General features: G+C 45.3%; 1 protein-coding gene across 2 annotated transcripts in view; it reads right to left on the reverse strand.

Moving 5' to 3' along the window:
- The window catches only part of klhl8 (kelch-like family member 8), a 52,651-nt gene that overhangs the window by 12,370 nt on the left and 23,281 nt on the right, over window positions 1–17,000 (reverse strand). For both annotated transcript variants that reach the window (XM_084324674.1, XM_084324675.1), the window contains exons 6-10: window positions 15,858–16,044; window positions 14,984–15,127; window positions 9,380–9,491; window positions 6,175–6,343; window positions 3,694–3,853 (exon numbers count right to left, since the gene is read on the reverse strand). In XM_084324674.1, the coding sequence (XP_084180800.1) occupies window positions 3,694–3,853; window positions 6,175–6,343; window positions 9,380–9,491; window positions 14,984–15,127; window positions 15,858–16,044 (772 nt within the window). The remainder of the gene's footprint in view (window positions 1–3,693; window positions 3,854–6,174; window positions 6,344–9,379; window positions 9,492–14,983; window positions 15,128–15,857; window positions 16,045–17,000) is intronic.

Below are 17,000 nucleotides of genomic sequence, written 5' to 3' on the forward strand. Positions count from 1 at the left end.
TGTAGGGGACAGTCTGGGTGGTGTAGGGGTACAGTCTGGGTGGTGTAGGAGACAGTCTGGGTGGTGTAGGAGACAGTCTGGGTGGTGTAGGAGACAGTCTGGGTGGTGTAGGGGACGGTCTGGGTGGTGTAGGGGATATTCTGGGTGGTGTAGGGGGACGGTCTGGGTGGTGTAGGGGACAGTCTGGGTGGTGTAGGGCAGTGGTTCCCAACCTTTTTCCCCCCAGGGACCCCCAAACATCTCTGATGAAATTCGCGGACCCCCTCCTAATAAGATACCATAAAATTTTTTTTTTTTTCATTTTAATAACAAACTGCTTATACACAGGCATATGCATCACAATTAGACCCACTATGCTTCTTTGACTTGTGCCTTCAATCAACAAATCTCATCTTGCACCATATGCATTTCAAAATGTTTGGCCAATATTCAAATGCTGTATTCATCCTCTCAAATCAGGCCCTAATGGTGAACGGTTTGCATTTATGGAACAAATCAATGCAACAAATTAAACTAAATATGAGACAGGAAATTCCAATCAGTAGCAGAGAGAATCTGTCCTAGCTGGGTTTAATACCTTTTTTTTGTCATTTTAATAACAAACTGCTTATACACAGGCATATGCATCACAATTAGACCCACTATGCTTCTTTAACTTGTGCCTTCAATCAACAAATCTCATCTTGCACCATATGCATTTCAAAATGTTTGGCCAATATTCAAATCCTGTATTCATCCTCTCAAATCAGGCCCTAATGGTGAACGGTTTGCATTTATGGAACAAATCAATGCAACAAATTAAACTAAATATGAGACAGGAAATTCCAATCAGTAGCAGAGAGAATCTGTCCTAGCTGGGTTTAATACCTTTTTTTTGTCATTTTAATAACAAACTGCTTATACACAGGCATATGCATCATAATTAGACCCACTATGCTTCTTTGACTTGTGCCTTCAATCAACAAATCTAATCTTGCACCATATGTATTTCAAAATTTTGGCCAATATTCAAATCCTGTATGCATCCTCTCAAATCAGGCCCTAATGGTGAACGGTTTGCATTTATGTTGAATGAAGTAAGAATCCACTGCAGTAAAAATATCCTCACCTCGAGTGGTGGTAGTAAGGTTGACTGACATGAGAATGTCCTGCTTCAGATCCTCATTTTCGATATATTGCACATAAACGATGAGCACAGCCTCGTCTGCAACAGTTGTAGTTTCATCAAGTTGTATGGCAAATGGACCCTTTCTAAGCTTTTCTGACAGCTGCTGCTCGCAATCACTTGACATCTTATCAATTCGGTCTTTCACTACATTGTTCGAGAGTGGTACTGATTTTAGTTTATCCGCCACCTGTGGGCCGCACAGTTTCTAAACCATTTTGATGCAGGCTGGTTTGATGAGCTGCTCGCCAATATTGTGCGGTTTCTTTGCTTTTGCAATTAAAAGCGAACACTCAAAGGAGGCTTCGGTAGCCTTCTGTAAATCACTGCCACCCCTGCTCCACGCTACTCTAACATCAACAGGCTTGTTCGCCTTGAGAGACTGTTCTTTCCTCCGAAAAAAGTCCGGATCCTTCCCAACGGTTTCTGGGTGCTTAGACGCCTGATGTCTCTTCAGCTTGCTGGGCTTCAGGCTCGAGTTTGCCAACTTTTCTCCACAAATCACACACTCAGGTCGTTTGTCTGGTCCCTCAGTGAAGCCCATGGTGATGTAATTTTCGCGATTGCTGTAGGTCCTAACTGCTTTTGCAGATGAGCTGCCGTCATCTCCTTTTCGTTTGTCACACATTTTCGCCTCTGGCGGCTGACTGCAGACGAGCCGAGAAAGTTAACTAGCGTGCTAGGCTAGCTACAGAAAATGATACAGTCAACTGATTCGCGTTTTAGCGGCTACCCGGTAGCCTACTGTTAACGTTCAAAAATCATGTCTAGATGTTTATTTATTTATCTTTATTTTTTATTGTAGTGGAGAGACTATTCATGCTTCTGATGATAAAAATATGCTAATTAAATATTTCTCTGAATTTTTTTTTATTTTTTTAAGACCTCAAATCATCTGTGGTCTGGCGGACCCCCTGCGCCCCCTGGCGGACCCCCAGGGGTCCGCGGACCCCAGGTTGGGAATCACTGGTGTAGGGGACAGTCTGGGTGGTGTAGGACAGTGGTTCCCAAAGTCGGGGTCGCGACCCAAAGGTGGGCCGCGAGCAGCCACGGATGGGCCGCGAGATGATTTAAAATTTTTTTTTTTTTTTTTGTCAGGTCACTGAACTTAGAAGCAGTCCAGGACAGTGTTTCTAGTTGTATTCTAAAATTCTATTCTATTGTATTCTAAAATGTGACTATATGGTTTTATATTAACTTAATAAATAAACAAAAACGAAAAATCTATTTATTTCAACGAACATTTCAAACTAAATAACAGATTATGCACATAAAACGTTGAAAACAACCGAAGCAACAATAGTATTTTAATGAGGCTATTATTATTATCATTATTATTTTGCAACAAGTTAGCCCTCTCATAAATAGCACATATAAATGAATAACTAACTTGAACTAACTTAATAGGATTGAAGTGATATTTGGCTTAAAAAATCGGTCGCCTGGCAAAAAAAAAAAAAAAAAAAGGCCAGACGATGTGCATTGGGCCGCGGCTCTCTGACACCTTATTTTCTGGGCCCCGGCCTGAAAAGTTTGGGAACCCCTGGTGTAGGAGACAGTCTGGGTGGTGTAGGAGACAGTCTGGGTGGTGTAGGGGACAGTCTGGGTGGTGTAGGGGACAGTCTGGGTGGTGTAGGGGACATTCTGGGTGGTGTAGGGCAGGGGTTCCCAAACTTTTCAGGCCGGGGCCCAGAAAATAAGGCGTTAGAGAGCCGCGGCCCAATGCACATCGTCTGGCTTTTTTTTTTTTGCCATTTTTTGCCAGGCGACCGATTTTTTAAGCCAAATATCACTTCAATCCTATTAAGTTAGTTCAAGTTAGTTATTCATTTATATGTGCTATTTATGAGAGGGCTAACTTGTTGCAAAATAATAATGATAATAATAATAGCCTCATTAAAATACTATTGTTGCTTCGGTTGTTTTCAGCGTTTTATGTGCATAATCTGTTATTTAGTTTGAAATGTTCGTTGAAATAAGTAGATTTTTCGTTTTTGTTTATTTATTAAGTTAATATAAAACCATATAGTCACATTTTAGAATACAATAGAATAGAATTTTAGAATACAACTAGAAACACTGTCCTGGCCTGCTTCTAAGTTCAGTGGCCTGACAAATAAAATTAAAATAAAAAAATTAAAAATAATTTGTCAGGCCACTGAACTTAGAAGCAGGCCAGGACAGTGTTTCTAGTTGTATTCTAAAATTCTATTCTATTGTATTCTAAAATGCAACAAGTTAGCCCTCTCATAAATAGCACATAAAAATGAATAACTAAGTTGAACTAACTAAAAAATCGGTCGCCTGGCAAAAAAAAAAAAGATAAAAAAGCCTGACGATGTGCATTGGGCCGCGGCTCTCTGACGCCTTATTTTCTGGGCCCTGGCCTGAAAAGTTTGGGAACCCCTGGTGTAGGGGACAGTCTGGGTGGTGTAGCACCATTCTGGGTGGTGTAGGGGACATTCTGGGTGGTGTAGGGGACATTCTGGGAATACAATACAGACGGAATTGCTCCCGGTCTTCCTCACCCACTACGTAGAGGCAGCCGTTGAGTTCGCTGACTCCGTTTCCGGCACGCCGCTGGCCCATCTCCTTCACCTCCGTCCACTTGTTGAGGTGGGGGTCGAACCGCTCCACGCTGGACAGGGAGGCCACGCCGTCGTTGCCCCCCACCGCATACACGTGACTCTGGAGAGGAGCGGGGAACGCACACAGGCAGGTAAGAGGTCCGGTCAGAGACGACCTTGATAAAGAAACGACGGATCATAGAGGAAATCCATAACACTAAAGACGACTTGCTACGAAACCGAAATATTCAGAGAAAATTATTAAATGTAATGTGATTTTTTAAGTTAAATTAGTCACAATCTCTGCCAAAAGGGAGTGGCTGCCATGGTACAGTAAGTAAGGACTGTGTGGCAGAAACCACTGGATGGCGCATGGCGTAAAAGCTGGTCTAAGGGGGGAAAAAGGCATTTTTCAATCACAAAATATTTTTTGTGTCCCGTTAGTCCCGGTTATCAAAATGGCTAATAGTTTAATGTATTTTAATTGTTTTTAATTATAGGCCTATTTCACACATTCTATGAAATCAATACATTCTGGAAATCATCTCGCAACCCCCCCGCGGCTGCTCGCAAGCCCTCTAGAAAAACTAAGCACAAAAACATTATTCAGAATGGTATAATGGGATCTATGAGGAAGGGAGCTGGCATTTTCTTTTTACGAGGGAGTGGCAAGTTTATCCAGCTAATTTAAGTAATCCAGCAGGCTCAAATTTATGGATCTGTTGCCATAGTGATTTAGCCAAACTTGCTTCGTGGAACCGAAAAGAATTATCCGGCTAACTCAGTTAGCCACGTTCGAGGAACAGGGCCCTGATCTAGTCAGCAGATACATTTTGCTTTCTAAAGACACTGGATGGACAGTAGCCTATTGTTTGTAAAATAACTTATTTATTAACAGTAATGATCATATAGGATTTTGTTTGCAGATGATTTTGTTGGAAGACAATTGAACACTGTGTTTGAACTTGTTAAGGGTTTATTGCAATAAGGGGTAGGATCTGATAAGCATATTGCTTCTTCCCATTTCTTTTCTGACAATCATTTTATCTTACTTTATTTTTTCTTTTCGCAGCAAATTGTCCTTGTATTTATTATTATCAATTTTTTTTTTACATTGTTATTTCTTGATAATTTTTATTGATCAAAATAATATACAATGGCATGCAAATATCTTGATTCTGATTGGCTGAAACAGTCAAGTTAGCCGTTGTTATTTCGTATAACACACTCCACGTGACCCCAGATCCCTCCCACAACCGAATTACTTTATTTTTTTTTTAAATTATGAGTCTGCCATGGATAGACAAATGGAAGTATGAATATATTTTGAACGAATCCTCCAAAAAAGATAGTCAACTGGAATATGTTAGTTCGTTACACATATGTTGGATTATGTAATTGGTTTGTCATGACCCATTTTGAAACAAAAGAAAAATCGGGGACTTAAAAAAATTTATTTAATTTTTTTTAAATGGCCGTCTATTTTTTATTTCTTTTTTGTCAGACTTGGATCTACTATTGGATCTACTTTCTCTGTGGATGGTTGTGAATAAATCTCCATTATGCTTCAATTACTGTGTGTTTATTGTATAGCAATAAGGTTGGGTGAATTCGGCCATTGTATAAAAGCATTACATCACTTGAAGTTGTGTGTTATACTCATTAGATCGCCTTCGGGGGTCTAACAACCCTCCGCTGAGCGTCGGGCCTAACAACCACCCCTAGGCGTGATCTAATGAGTATAACACACTCCTGCGTGTAGGGATGGGTACCGAATTCGGTACTTTTGAGGCACCGAACCGAAACACGTCGGTACTACCGAGTATCGAATCAAGTGAGAAACCGAAAAAAAAATAAAAAAAAATAAAAAAAAGTTTTTTTTATTATTATTATTATTATTTTTTTTTTTTTTTTTTTTATGTCAACGTTCACACGCACAATATATGCTTACCTAGGATTTGACTTGATTCAACAACAAAGCAGTCGGAGCAATGACAAGCCGAAAACTGTCGAAATTGTAGTTATTTGAAGTTTGGATTTTTTTTTTACGACTGAGGTAGGTAAATTAAATTTCTTGAGACTAAAGTACCGAAAAAAGGTACCGTTGGGTACCGGTATCGATTCACAGGTACCGGTATCGGTTCAAATGTGAAAGGTACCCATCCCTACCTGCGTGTGATGTAATGCTTAATTCATCCATTCATACATACATACAGGCCTATAAACCAGCTCCCCTGGCGTCCCCCCCTGGCGTCCCCCCCTGGCGTCCCCTAGCCAGTCTCACCCCTAGTGCCACTGAGCCCACCCCTCCTCTGGGAGTGTTCATGGGGGCCACGGAGCCCACTCCTCCTAGCCAGTCTCACCCCTAGTGCCACGGAGCCCACCCCTCCTCTGGGAGTGTTCATGGGGGCCACGGAGCCCACTCCTCCTAGCCAGTCTCACCCCTAGTGCCACGGAGCCCACCCCTCCTCTGGGAGTGTTCATGGGGGCCACGGCGCTCCAGCGGTCGCTCTCGATGTCGTAGCGCTCCACGTCGTTGAAGCAGGAGTTGTCGTCCAGACCTCCGATGGCGTAGATGGGACCTCCGAGGGCTGCCAGGGCGATGCCCCTCCTAGGAAACAGAAAACATAGAGCCTTGTTCACAATATACTGTGTATACTACCATACCGTCTCAAAATGATGCCTACATGATGATGATAGTCAAACCAACTACTAGAGTAATCGATTACTCACTCCCATTCTTACAAACTGCTGTAAAACCTCATGACCAATGGGGGTCTTCAAGTTACATTAAGCCCATCTAAGGTACTATGAACCATAGGTAGTCAGATTCTCAGAGTTTAGAAACATAACCAGCACAAAAAGGAAGATCCAAGAATATTCTAAGGCTGTCCAAAATGTCTCATCACTTAGGAAGCGATACCAGCACCTGCATCCAAACAGCACCCCTCTGTTCTACATCCAAACAGCACCCCTCTGTTCTACATCCAAACAGCACACGTCTGTTCTACATCCAAACAGCACCCCTCTGTTCTACATCCAAACAGCACCCCTCTGTTCTTTTTTTTTTAACAATATATTTATTGGGTTTTAGTTTGCAAATTACAACATGTATATCAGCAGAGCAGTATTCAGCAAACATTTTCACCCCGTTCTCCCTCCCCTAACCCCACCCCACAAAATAATAATTAACTTCAAAAACAGGTTCACATAGGAAGGATACAGATTTAAATAAAAAATAAACATAAATAAATAATAATACAACCAAAATGTTTTACACATTAAGTAAAGGGTGTTTCTTGTCGTTTTTACACAATGATAAGAGTTGTCCCACAGTACTCCCCCTAATCCCGTTCTTGTTGAAGCAAGTTCCCAACATTCGTATTATGCTTTAAGAAGTACACAAATGGTCCCCAGGCATTATCAAAAATGTTTTGTTTACGTCTAACAATATACACCATCTTTTCCATTGACATATTCACCCCTCTGTTCTACATCCAAACAGCACCCCTCTGTTCTACATCCAAACAGCACCCCTCTGTTCTACATCCAAACAGCACCCCTCTGTTCTACATCCAAACAGCACCCCTCTGTTCTACATCCAAACAGCACCCCTCTGTTCTTTTTTTTATCCCCTTTTTCTCCGCCTGATTTAAAAAATGTCTCCCCATCCCAATTTAGTCGTTATGCCAATCCCCCCCCCCCCTACCTGGTTGTTGTGCGCATGAATGAATGAATGAATGAATGAAAACTTTATTAACAGATTGCAGAATGGGTACAGTGCAGTACAGCTCAATACATACAATTGTTAAGGGGATGCAGACCAGAGAAAGACTTTCGTCTTGTTTACACCAGGGTCCCCCATTTCCAATTCATCGTAACATATATGACATACATGACATACAGATAGACAGTACTGCTACATCTATACATTTATGACATACCAGATTTGCAATTACAGTACTGTATTTGTGATACAAAAAGAGTCCAGAAAGAAAAGAGTATATACATTAGGCGTAGAAACTGTACATTGGATTGGGTAGGTGGGGGTGGGACTGTACATTGGAGGTGGTTGGGGGGGGGGGGGGGGGGGTGGGTAGGAGTGGGGGGGGGGGTTGGGTAGGAGTGGGGGGGGGGGTTGGGTAGGAGGGGTGGGTGGGGACTGTACATTGGAGGTGGTTGGGTGGGTGGGGGGGGGGGGGTGGGTAGGAGGGGTGGGTGGGGGACACTGTACAACTGTACAAACAACACTGTACATTGGATTATTGACAAGACCATACTTGGTAATTTACTGTACATTGGCGGGGGTTGTGTTCGGACATTTACAGGGGCCAGTTTCGAGTTGCAGTCTCCCTTAGGTGTTTTTTGAGAGTGTTTTTGAAAGTGGGTAGTGATTCACATTCCTTTACAGCTTTGGGTAGGGCGTTCCACATTGATGTGGCATAATTACGAAACGTGTTTAGTCCCTTGTTTGAGCCGAATCTGGGTTTAACATGATTTGTGGAGCTCCCTCTGGTGTTGTGATCGTGGTATTCACTGACCTTTGGGAAGTATTTAGTCATGTACATGGGTACCTTGGTCGTGTAGTGTATCTTGTAGACCAGGCCCATTGCAAGTTGCTGTACTCTGTCGTCTACTCTAAGCCATCCTAGGTTGTCAAAGTGGGCAGGGGTGAGGTGGGTTCTAGGAGTAAGGTCAAGCAGTAGTCTGACCAGTTTGTTTTGAGATGTTTGTAATTTTGTTTTTAGCGCCTTTGAGGTGCTTTGGTACCATGAGGTGCAAGCATAGTCGTAGTACCCTTGAATGAGTGCTCCTGCTAGAGTCTTCAGGGTATTCTTGTTTACCAGTGAGGAGATCCGGTACAAGAAACGAGTTCGTTGGTTGACTTTTTTTATTACATTGGATGCCATTTTGTCACAGGAAAGATTTGCCTCTAGGATGGAACCCAGGTAGGTAATATCTTCTTTCCTTGTGACAATATTGTCACCCACTGTAACTGAGAAGCCGTCGGTCTTGCTGAGTTTGTTATTTGAACCGAAGAGAATGGACTCTGTTTTGCCCATGTGTAATGATAGTTTGTTATCAGCGAGCCATATGCAGATTTTGCTTAGTTCTGAGCTGAGGGTTTTTTCAACCTGTAATTTGTTCTTGTCAGAGACCAGCAGGGCTGAGTGTTCCTCCTAATGGTCGGTACAAGGGAACCCTGAAGTCCACCACATGCTTCCTCCGACACATGTGGAGACAGCCAGTGGCTCTTTTTTCACCTGGCAGCGAGGACTCTCATTGGTGAAGCGTAACGCTTCTCATTGGTGGGAGGTCACGCTGCCTTCACCACTTCCTGCCTTTCGCTGAGCAGGCGCCCAGACCTGACCTGTAGGCGTCGCTGTCCACAACGCCAGATTACCACCCACGACTTCCCTCCCGCTAACTCAGCCAAAACGAGTTAGTATGACGATCGGCCCAAGCCGCAGGGCAATGCTGACTCCGGGAGTCGAGACCGCAGCCTCTTGCATTGGTGACGAGCGCAATCTCCGCTACGCCACCCGACCGCCTATGGCACCCCTCCGTTCTACACTGAGGAGCCGCTGCTGAGCTCCGCTGCTGTTGTGCTTTAATTACTCTGTTTCCTATTCAATTCCACACATACCTCTTGGTGTTCATGGAAGCTTTCATCATCCATTTGTTGGTGAGGGGGTCAAACATCTCCATGTTACCCAGGTGTTCGCTGCCATCGTGGCCCCCGACAGCATACACCTTCCCTGCAGGGGAAAGCACATCCACAGCTCGTCATCCACAGCTCGTCATCCACATAACGAGGGGAAGGGACACTGGGAAATCATAGTAATCATAACGACCTACCTCATACTAGTCTACCCATATAACAGCATGTACAATTGTGCTGTATATAACCGTATATATACATTTATATTTACCGCATATATATATACACAGTATATATCCATATCCGTCTGAATATACCTGTATATAATCCTTCTATATACCTACTTATACACCTGTCCTGCATATAACCCATATAACTATGAGCATGTACAATAATGTAGTACCCAGGAAGAACATGCTAACAGCACCCATGAAGGCCTCCCGTCCTGGGTGTGGGGTAGCAGAGCTAACCACTGCATCACAAAATGTCTCATTTGGATGAACATTTAAACTGTAGTTGTGATGAACGTTCCAATTTTCGGAGTCTCGGGCACCATCACTCCTCCTCTCACCTCCAACAGATATCACTCCTCTCACTTCCAACAGATATCACTCCTCTCACCTCCAACAGATATCACCACTCCTCCTCTCTCACCTCCAACAGATATCACTCCTCCTCTCTCACCTCCAACAGAGATCACTCCTCTCTCACCTCCAACAGATACCACTCCTCCTCTCTCACCTCCAACAGATATCACTCCTCTCTCACCTCCAACAGATATCACTCCTCCTCTCTCACCTCCAACAGAGATCACTCCTCTCTCACCTCCAACAGAGATCACTCCTCTCTCACCTCCAACAGAGATCACTCCTCCTCTCACCTCCAACAGATATCACTCCTCTCTCACCTCCAACAGAGATCACTCCTCCTCTCACCTCCAACAGAGATCACTCCTCCTCTCTCACCTCCAACAGAGATCACTCCTCCTCTCTCACCTCCAACAGAGATCACTCCTCCTCTCTCACCTCCAACAGAGATCACTCCTCCTCTCTCACCTCCAACAGAGATCACTCCTCCTCTCTCACCTCCAACAGAGATCACTCCTCTCTCACCTCCAACAGAGATCACTCCTCCTCTCTCACCTCCAACAGAGATCACTCCTCCTCTCTCACCTCCAACAGAGATCACTCCTCTCTCACCTCCAACAGATATCACTCCTCTCTCACCTCCAACAGATATCACTCCTCTCTCACCTCCAACAGATACCACTCCTCCTCTCTCACCTCCAACAGATACCACTCCTCCTCTCTCACCTCCAACAGATATCACTCCTCCTCTCTCACCTCCAACAGATATCACTCCTCTCTCACCTCCAACAGATACCACTCCTCCTCTCTCACCTCCAACAGATACCACTCCTCCTCTCTCACCTCCAACAGAGATCACTCCTCCTCTCTCACCTCCAACAGATATCACTCCTCCTCTCTCACCTCCAACAGATACCACTCCTCCTCTCTCACCTCCAACAGAGATCACTCCTCTCTCACCTCCAACAGATATCACTCCTCCTCTCTCTCCTCCAACAGATATCACTCCTCCTCTCTCTCCTCCAACAGATATCACTCCTCCTCTCTCACCTCCAACAGATACCACTCCTCCTCTCTCACCTCCAACAGAGATCACTCCTCTCTCACCTCCAACAGATATCACTCCTCCTCTCTCTCCTCCAACAGATATCACTCCTCCTCTCTCTCCTCCAACAGATATCACTCCTTCTCTCTCTCCTCCAACAGATATCACTCCTCCTCTCTCTCCTCCAACAGATATCACTCCTCCTCTCTCTACTCCAACAGATATCACTCCTCCTCTCTCTCCTCCAACAGATATCACTCCTTCTCTCTCTCCTCCAACAGATATCACTCCTCCTCTCTCTCCTCCAACAGATATCACTCCTCCTCTCTCTCCTCCAACAGATATCACTCCTCCTCTCTCTACTCCAACAGATATCACTCCTCCTCTCTCACCTCCAACAGGGAGCAACGAACACGTCGGATCATGCTGCCATCTTGCTGGTCCCCGCTTACAAACAGAGATCACGTGACGCTGTCGTGTCACGTGAGGTAAAAAAATGGGACGACCAATCAGAGGCCACGCTTCAGGACGCACTAGACGTCGCCGAATGTTCGAGAGGAGCACCAGTGACGTCAGCGAGTTCACAGACGCTGTGGTGTCATTCATAACAACGCTGGCTGATAGTATCGTCCCCACAAAGAAGGCGAGGGTGTTCCCAAACCAGAAACCATGGGTGGACAGTACTATCAGAGCAGCCCTGAACTCTCGCACCACTGCTTATAACCTGGGCAGAGAGTCAGGAAACATGGACGAGTACAAGACAACAGTCTACACTCTGCGCAAGGCTGTTAAAACTGCTAAGAGGACGTATGCCGACAAGATGGAGGCACAAATGGCACAGAATGACACAAGAGGCTTATGGCAAGGACTGAGGGCTATAACTGACTACAAAGTCAGCGCCCCCTCAATGGGGAGCGACGACGCCTCCCTTGCGGACCAGCTCAACACCTTCTACGCGCGGTTTGGTGCAAACAGTGGCACTGCTAGCCCAACGGCTAGTGACGTCACTGGTGCGCCGGCTGTTGTGGAGGGGGGGGGGGGGGGGGGGGCATCCGCGGGGGGGCGGGGACGCTCTCTCATTGACGGTACACAGTGTGAGAAGAGCATTTATGCAGGTGAACACCAGGAAGGCGGCTGGCCCAGATGGAATAACAGGACGCATACTCAAGTCCTGTGCTAACCAGCTAGCCCCTGTGTTCACCACCATATTTAATCGATCCCTGAAGGAGTCAATGGTCCCTGCCTGCTTCAAGATGTCTACCATTATCCCGGTACCAAAGAAACCCTCCCCAGCAGGTCTCAATGACTACAGACCGGTGGCACTCACCTCTGTGGCCATGAAATGTTTCGAGAGGCTGGTCAAGGATCACATTTGTGCCTCCCTCCCCAGCGATATGGACCCTATGCAATTTGCATACAGGCCAAACAGGTCCACTGACGATGCGGTCTCCCAAGTACTGCACAGCACCCTCTCTCACCTGGACCGTCAGAAGGGGGGCTATGTGAGACTGTTGTTCATTGACTACAGCTTTACCTAGTATGGTTGTCAATAGTTCAATGTACAATTGTGTTTGTTTGTACAGTGTCTCCTCCCCCCCCCCTCAATGTACAGTGTTACTTGTTTATACAGTGTGCCCCCCCCCCCCCCCCCAACCACCTCCAATGTAAATTACCCAGTATGGTTGTCAATATCCCAATGTACCCAACCCCCCCCACCCAACCTCCTCCAATGTACAGTTTCTACGTCAAATGTATATACTCCCTTTTCTTGACTCCTTCTGTATCACAAACAGTACTGTATTTGCAAATCTGGTATGTCATAAATGTATAGATGTAGCAGTACTGACTATCTGTATGTCATGTATGTCATATATGTCTATATGAATTGAAAATGGGGGACCCTGATGGAAACAAGACAAACGTCTTTCTCAGGTCTGCATCCCCTTAACAATTGTATGTATTGAGCCGTACTGTATTGTACCCATTCTGCAATCTGTTAAATAAAGTTTTCATTCATTCATTCATTCACACCATAGTCCCCACCAGACTGGTGGACAAGCTGATCGGGCTGGGTCTGAGCTCCGCCCTGAGCGCCTGGGTACTGGACTTTCTGAGTGAGAGACCCCAGGCGGTCAGGGTGGGGGGTCAGACCTCCAACACCATCACCTTGAGCATCGGGTCCCCCCAGGGCTGTGTTCTGAGCCCCCTGCTGTACTCACTATACACACACGACTGTGTGGCCAAGTTCAGCTCCAACTCCATAGTGAAGTTCGCAGACGACACAGTGGTGGTGGGGCTGATCTCGGACAACGACGAGAAGGCCTACCGGGAGGAGGTTGAGGTACTGGAACGCTGGTGCCAGGACAACAGCCTGCTCCTGAACATTGGTAAAACCAAGGAGCTGATCGTGGATTATAGGAGAGGACAGCAGGAGACACACACACCACTGATGATTAACGGGGCTACCGTGGACAGGGTGAGCAGCTTTAAGTACCTGGGGGTCCACATCTCAGAGGATCTGACATGGACAACACACATAGACACAGTAGTAAAGAAGGCGAAGCAGCGCCTCTACCACCTGAGACAGTTAAGGAAGTTCAGAGTATCGGGGAAGATACTCCAGTCCTTCTACTCAGGAGCTGTAGAGAGCATCTTGACCGGAAACATCACTGCCTGGTATGGAAACAGCACGGGACTGGACAAGAAGGCCCTACAGAGAGTGGTGCGCTCAGCCAAGCGTACCACGGGTATGGCACTACCTCCCCTGCAGGTTCTATACAACAAGAGGTGCAAATCCAGAGCCTGCAGAATAATGAAAGACCCCCACCACCCCAATAACAGCCTGTTCCAGCTGCTGAGGCCAGGCAGACGCCTGCGAACCCCAGCTACTAGGACAGAGAGGCTTAGGCTCAGCTTCTTCCCCCAGGCCATCAGAGCCTTGAACAATGAACATTGAGTGCCACAGAACACTGAACTATCCACACACAAGCACACACACGACACGCACGCTGTGCACGCTCACACACTAGCAGCCACTTTAACACTTTAACATGAGCGGGCACACACTCATGCCGCACACACCCACTTATGGCCAAAAGGAAAGGCCACTTTAAATTAGTATAACAACAGTAACAGTGTATTGCACTACCAAAGCTACCTAGCATGTCCTATATGCTCTGTAAATATTTTTTATGTACAGATACCGAGATGTCACACCATGTTACCTGTTACCTGTTTATTGCACAATGTTGTTTTTATTGGATTCTATTATATGTTGTACCACTGTATTGCACATCGTTGCGGGCAAGACCACCCGCATTTCATTGTATACTTGTATGCCGTGACAAATAAAACTCTTGACTTGACTTGAGATATCACTCCTCTCACCTCCAACAGATATCACTCCTCCTCTCTCACCTCCAACAGAGATCACTCCTCCTCTCTTACCTCCAACAGAGATCACTCCTCCTCTCTCTCCTCCAACAGAGATCACTCCTCCTCTCTCTCCTCCAACAGAGATCACTCCTCCTCTCTCACCTCCAACAGAGATCACTCCTCCTCTCTCTCCTCCAACAGAGATCACTCCTCCTCTCTCTCCTCCAACAGAGATCACTCCTCCTCTCTTACCTCCAACAGAGATCACTCCTCCTCTCTCTCCTCCAACAGATATCACTCCTCCTCTCTCTCCTCCAACAGATATCACTCCTCCTCTCTCACCTCCAACAGAGATCACTCCTCCTCTCTCACCTCCAACAGAGATCACTCCTCCTCTCTCACCTCCAACAGAGATCACTCCTCCTCTCTCTCCTCCAACAGAGATCACTCCTCCTCTCTTACCTCCAACAGATATCACTCCTCCTCTCTCACCTCCAACAGAGATCACTCCTCCTCTCTCTCCTCCAACAGAGATCACTCCTCCTCTCTCACCTCCAACAGAGATCACTCCTCCTCTCTTACCTCCAACAGAGATCACTCCTACGTGGCGCCGCCTGCTGTTCATCTCCGGGCCAAAGAACCAGCTGTCCTTGATGATGGAGTAGCACTCAATGCTGCGGAACGGGTCTCCAGAACCACCACGGCCGCCCACGCAGAACAGAACGCCTGGGGAGAGCGAGAACAGATCATATTCACTACCACCCACACAACCGTGGACTAGAATAACAAAGGACAGAACACACATGTTCGCCAATAAAACATAGAAATATCACTTATTTAGCTATTTAAAAATATCTATAGTAGATAGTATATCTATATCTGATTCTGTACATATCTCTTACTCGTTATGCTGCTGGCCAATACGACTTACTACGATAGTGTCTTTATACCTGTATCATTGTTTTAATACTACAACTCTGTACATACATCTGATTAGCACTATTACTCAATAGTACTAAAAGTACTAAATCACCTGTACATTGTATATTACTGTTGCACTTTACTGTTACATTTGCACTCTGGTTGGATGTCAAACTTATTTTCGTTGTACCACAGGGTGCCAATCTTCCATAATGCATCTAAATTTACTAATAAGTGCCTTTGTCTCATCTCTTGATAAGCCTGAACCGAAAAGCACCTTCATCAGTAATATTTTCCTCACAAACCTAACCCAAGCGCTACCGAATTCTATTTTCTTTCTACGTCTATCTATTCCATTTGGTTACTCTATACATTTGAGGGGGGGGTATAGATTAGGGCCGTTTTGTGTTTACAGAACATGACCTCCTGAAGAAATGCACTTTGATTCATGAAGACCTATTCCGTTTCACCACAGATCATGCGACACACATTACGTGTTCAACAGGGTGCGAACTGGACAGTCTTACGGTCCTACCTGCGGTTTGCTTCCTGGGCGTGGTGCGGATCGAGTACTCGAAGTCGGGCACCACCTTGTTGCTGAGGTGGAGGTGGTAGTTCCTGGCCTCGTCCAGCAGGTCGCGACAGCTCAGGTTGCTTTTGATCATCTCCTCTTTGGCCACCGTGCCGGTCAGGAAGTCTACTTGGAGCAGTGGGATGCGTACCTGAGGGAGGGAGCGAGGGAGGGAGGAGGTTCACACGTGATGCGCTTGTAAAAAGCCATTACAGCACAAATGGATGTAATGTAGAGCCATATGAAATCCGCGTTCACGGAATCGCGGAATTGACCAATAAAAATGGAATCAACTGTAAAACGTGGAATATTGCAGAATGTGCCCTAATCTGGACTGAAATTCCGTGTTCGGGAGAACATGGAACGTTTGGTGCAAAGAAAACATGACCGGGGACGCTACAGCGTGTTACACACAACACGCAGCAATGTCCAAGCGTCTAGCTGCTTCGGTGTTAATGTTAACGTCGGAAGAAATTCCACACTAAGCCCTAAATTCAAAGCAGCGCAGTATCCTAATGACTTTTATGCCTCAGGCGATAACGTGTTTTGCAAATTCTGTCAACATACCGTGGATTGGACCCGCAAAAACACGTGCGAAGATCACTTTTAGTCTCCAAAAGCCATGTCAGGAACAAGGAAAAACACTGTGCTTCCCAAAACACACCAGCTCTCTAACAATGATCTCTGGTGATCACAATAGATACAGCTAGAGGGCGAGGCTAATCACTGACACTATTGTGATTAAATAGCTATGTAACGTTACAGTACATAGGACTATAGATGGAAATGATAGCTTCTTGCTAAATCTGGTGCACCCATCTATTTGTCAAATGATTGTCAGTACACTCTGTCCTTTAAAAATGAAATAAACTAAAAAGGTGCCAAAATTATGCATTACTATTTCATCACAATAGATATAGCTAGGCTACTGACATTGTGATAATGTCAGTAGTAGCTAGCTGTATCTATTGTTTACACTTGAAGTGTATTTTTATTTTATGTGCATTTTTATTTTGTCACAATATTATTTGAAAAAGTGTAAAATGTAACTGTATTTCTGAGTTGCAGCACTTAAAAATTAAATTGTGGACATTTATTCATTCCCAC

This window comes from Notolepis coatsorum (genome assembly GCF_963971535.1).
Source record: "Notolepis coatsorum genome assembly, chromosome: 11".
NCBI lineage: Eukaryota > Metazoa > Chordata > Actinopteri > Aulopiformes > Paralepididae > Notolepis > Notolepis coatsorum.